The sequence below is a fragment of the Clupea harengus genome, chromosome 5 (assembly GCF_900700415.2).
Source record: "Clupea harengus chromosome 5, Ch_v2.0.2, whole genome shotgun sequence".
Taxonomy (NCBI): domain Eukaryota; kingdom Metazoa; phylum Chordata; class Actinopteri; order Clupeiformes; family Clupeidae; genus Clupea; species Clupea harengus.
In genome coordinates, this window is record NC_045156.1 from 19,220,768 (window position 1) to 19,224,461 (window position 3,694).

The window sequence follows — 3,694 nt, forward strand, 5'->3', positions numbered from 1 at the left end:
GGTTCAGTGTTGTGTAATGACGGAAAGCGTTGCATTCTAGGCCGATCTGTGACACCCAGCCGAAATATAACCCGACAGCGCCCACTCTGTCCCTCCCTGCACTCACAGAGGCGACTGTCAAGTGTCTTGCACGGGTAGGTTTCAATCAGATTTTAGTTTGAATCACAGGTTGCTTTGTGTCTGCATTATAAATTGAGCATAACCTGGAGAACGGTTTACTCTTTTGTATCCTTTAGCACAACTGTTGCATGTTCTACCGTGAACGTTCGTGAAGTTAGTGTTCAAAGTTAACTTCGTCCGTGTTTTCGCTTCAACATTAGGAAATGACGTTTTACCACAGTGTTAGCCGTTTAACTCTTTACGAACGTGCTAATAATGCATGCTAATTGCCACTGATTTCGGGTGCGAACTGGGAGTATTCAGAGTATTAGTAGAAACGAGTTTTGCAGCGATATGTTCTTATGTTAACCTATCAGTACGGTTTATTGAAAACAGTGAGCTCTGGTTCAAAAGACGTCCACCACACAACCATTAGACGTAATCTCTGCATCTGACTAGTCTACGAAAGACATTAGTTGGGACTGGGAAGCTTTCAAACTAAAGGGGGCATTTTACTAATGAGTTGATATTCTCTTGACGGGCCTGATACTTTGCTAAATTCTGATTGGCTGAGTGAGTGAAACAGTTCACCCCCTGACCTGCTGTTTGTTATCTTTGGTGGTAGTTCAGGGAGTGTGTAAAAGTTGCCAGGAGCTTAACATACTGTATCAATTTTGAACAAAACGTCAACGTTTGAACAAAAGACTATTATGAACTTATTTTATTTTAATATTTGTTGCATTTTGTGAATGGGCAACCTACTCCTGAGTATCCCAAGGTATGCATAAGGCACAACCTGAGAGCAATAACCTGGCGATCTGATACAAAGCTATAGAATTACATCAGGATCATCATTTTACAAGCAAGTTACAGTGACTGTGAAATACTTTCAGCAACATGCACACATATGTTACTCCAAAAAGAATCACTGACACTGACAGATACAGCGCTTGTCCCTGTCCTCGCCCTCGCCCTCGCCATGGCTTTTGGGTTGACAGTCCTGGGAGTTTTGTCGGACGTAGCAACAGTAACTAAGGGGGCGGGGCTTTTGCGAACGGTCAATTTCCAGTATGTTTGTTATTTCTGGATTTTAAATTACATATATATTTCAATTATTTTACCAGAATATTAGAAATCGTCACTGTGCTATTGGAAACTGGAAGCCAAACGTAAACTAAACTGCACCACAGAAGTCTTGTCATACGTTATGGAATCCTCTACCTCACTTTTCTTATGATCTGTTTCACTCCGTTAGACATGTTTAGAAGTGCACATGATTTTTTAGTATCCAGACTTCAGTCCAACTCTGACTCATGAGAAAATATAATATTGTTTTTTTTTCTTCTTCCTTTCTTTCTATTTCTTCAGTGATTGGTCCAGGAGTGTCCAAGATGAGGATTGCTGTTATTGGTCAGAGCCTATTTGGACAGGAGGTTTACAAGGAACTAAGGAAGGAGGGCCACACTATTGTTGGCGTGTTCACAATACCAGACAAGGATGGAAAAGCTGACCCATTAGGTGAGCAGTGAGCTCAGACCCTCCCCCCCTCCTTCCCTACTGAGTGTGACCTGTCAATCACACAGTCTTCCTTTTTATGTCAGTTGCTGTTGTATCACCTTTCCCTTGTCCTCTAACTAACCACACAACGTAAAACACGTCAATAAATGTCAGGTAAAATTCAGTATAGTGTTAAAGTAAGTGCACCAAGGAAGGTAAAGATTATGGTTTTGAACAGTTGTGTGGAAAGTCATGTTTTGTCATTTAATGTCTTGATTCAGGTACAACAGGTCTGTTTGTGTTCATGGTTGGTATGAACATTGATAGTAAATTTCTTTAACAGGGCATTTGTATTGCACTTTGGCATGTTGGTCTTAAAATAATGTTATTGCAAGGAGTCTAACAGAGTTGCTATGCGTATAAGTTAATTTTTTTGTGGAGAATTTCTCAACAAGCAAATCCACATGAAACACTCTTGACCTGTAGTGCCTCTGGAGAAACCCAAAGGACATTGACCTGTAAATGACTTGCTAATACTTGCGCATGAGATGGTGCCACTATCATAGCCTGACCAGTGAAACAGCCCCTCCCATACAAACACACATTGCCATTTGCTACAAGGATCAGGCCAGCAGACTTTAGAGGAGGCCAAGAGTTAGGAAACAGGTCAGTGAGAGCTGTGTGGGAGTGAGATGGTGATCTTGTCATCCACTGCATGGTCCTACCTGCTGCTCTGAAAGGTTTTCCTCAACACATAGATTTATAAGTGCCTTACAAATAGTTATGTGTTCATTTTAAAACATAATGGCTTTTTGGGTATTAATGAAATGATGTGCTGTATTTACCTTTTTGCTTTCTTGAAACCAATTGATTTGTCCAGCACCTGAAAATGAGTGCATAGAGACTTTTGACTTTTTGAACTCATGAACCCATTTCCTTGCAAAGACAGTGAAGTCAGTGGAGATGTCCGAGACGTGGCGACTGTTGCTATGTTGCTTGAGCTCTGATAGGGTAGGCTACATCTTTCTCAAATGACAGACATAGAGACAGGGCTGCTCTTGCCGTGAAAGCACTGGTTGGCCAGGTGCTTGCATGGCTTGAGTCTTAAGCAATGCAAAACTGACAAAGACCCATGACACAGCTACACTACCAATCACGAATGAATGAATAAGAAGTTTGAAATGTTGAAATCTGTGCTGTCAGGGACTCTTTGGTGTTTCTAACTGCAGGCTTCTTGGTATTATAGCAACATCTTCCTGCAGGGTTTCTGATAAACTACTGACAGAGCTGTGTGCAATGTGAATATCAAGGGTTTATTTTGTTTATTCCTCTCAGTGCAATGGAAGAACAGATTATCAGAGTTGGGCAAGGCCCGTTGAAGGAAATTGTTTTTGTTTTTGCTGACTGATTTTTGTGACCAAAAAAATGATTGAGTTACAAACAGCGAATTACTTCAAACTGATGGTTGGCATAGAATAAAAGTCACAAACAGAAATGAGTCACGCAGGCAAAAAAAAAAGAACGTGGTGAGCTTGAAACGTCCTCATCCGTGCATCTAAATTAAATCTGAGTTTCACCAAGAAAAACAAACAAGGCTGGTGATCAGAGGAGGTGCCATGCGAAAGTGACAGGCCCTTACCGACTTTGACGCACTGTGTCCCCACAGCGGCCCAGGCGGAGAAGGATGGTGTGCCGGTGTTCAAGTTCCCACGCTGGCGTCTGAAGGGCCAGGGCATCCCAGAGGTGGTGGACAAGTACAAGGCCGTGGGCGCCGAGCTGAACGTCCTGCCCTTCTGCTCCCAGTTCATCCCCATGGAGGTGATCGACCACCCCAAGCACGGCTCCATCATCTACCACCCCTCACTGCTGCCGCGCCACAGGGGAGCCTCTGCCATCAACTGGTCAGTGGGCAGGGACTCCCCACACATACTGCACAACCCACAGAACTAGAACCTTCCATACTCTCTGGCTCAGGCCCTGGAGAGAAGGGGTTGAGTTCAGGATCAGAAAGTTAGGGATGGCTATATTGTTTTTGCTTTAGCTATGTAGTACATAACAGATGTCATGCCATTGGTTATTGTTCATTAATAATAATAAT

At 42.9% G+C, this 3,694-nt stretch overlaps 1 protein-coding gene across 1 annotated transcript in view; it reads left to right on the top strand.

The window, feature by feature from the left end:
* Positions 1-3,694, top strand: part of aldh1l1 (aldehyde dehydrogenase 1 family, member L1) — an 18,648-nt gene continuing 14,954 nt past the window's right edge. The window contains exons 1-3 of the mRNA XM_012829387.3: positions 1-134; positions 1,468-1,617; positions 3,263-3,497. Of these exons, the coding sequence (XP_012684841.1) occupies positions 1,491-1,617; positions 3,263-3,497 (362 nt within the window). The 5' untranslated portion in view covers positions 1-134; positions 1,468-1,490. The remainder of the gene's footprint in view (positions 135-1,467; positions 1,618-3,262; positions 3,498-3,694) is intronic.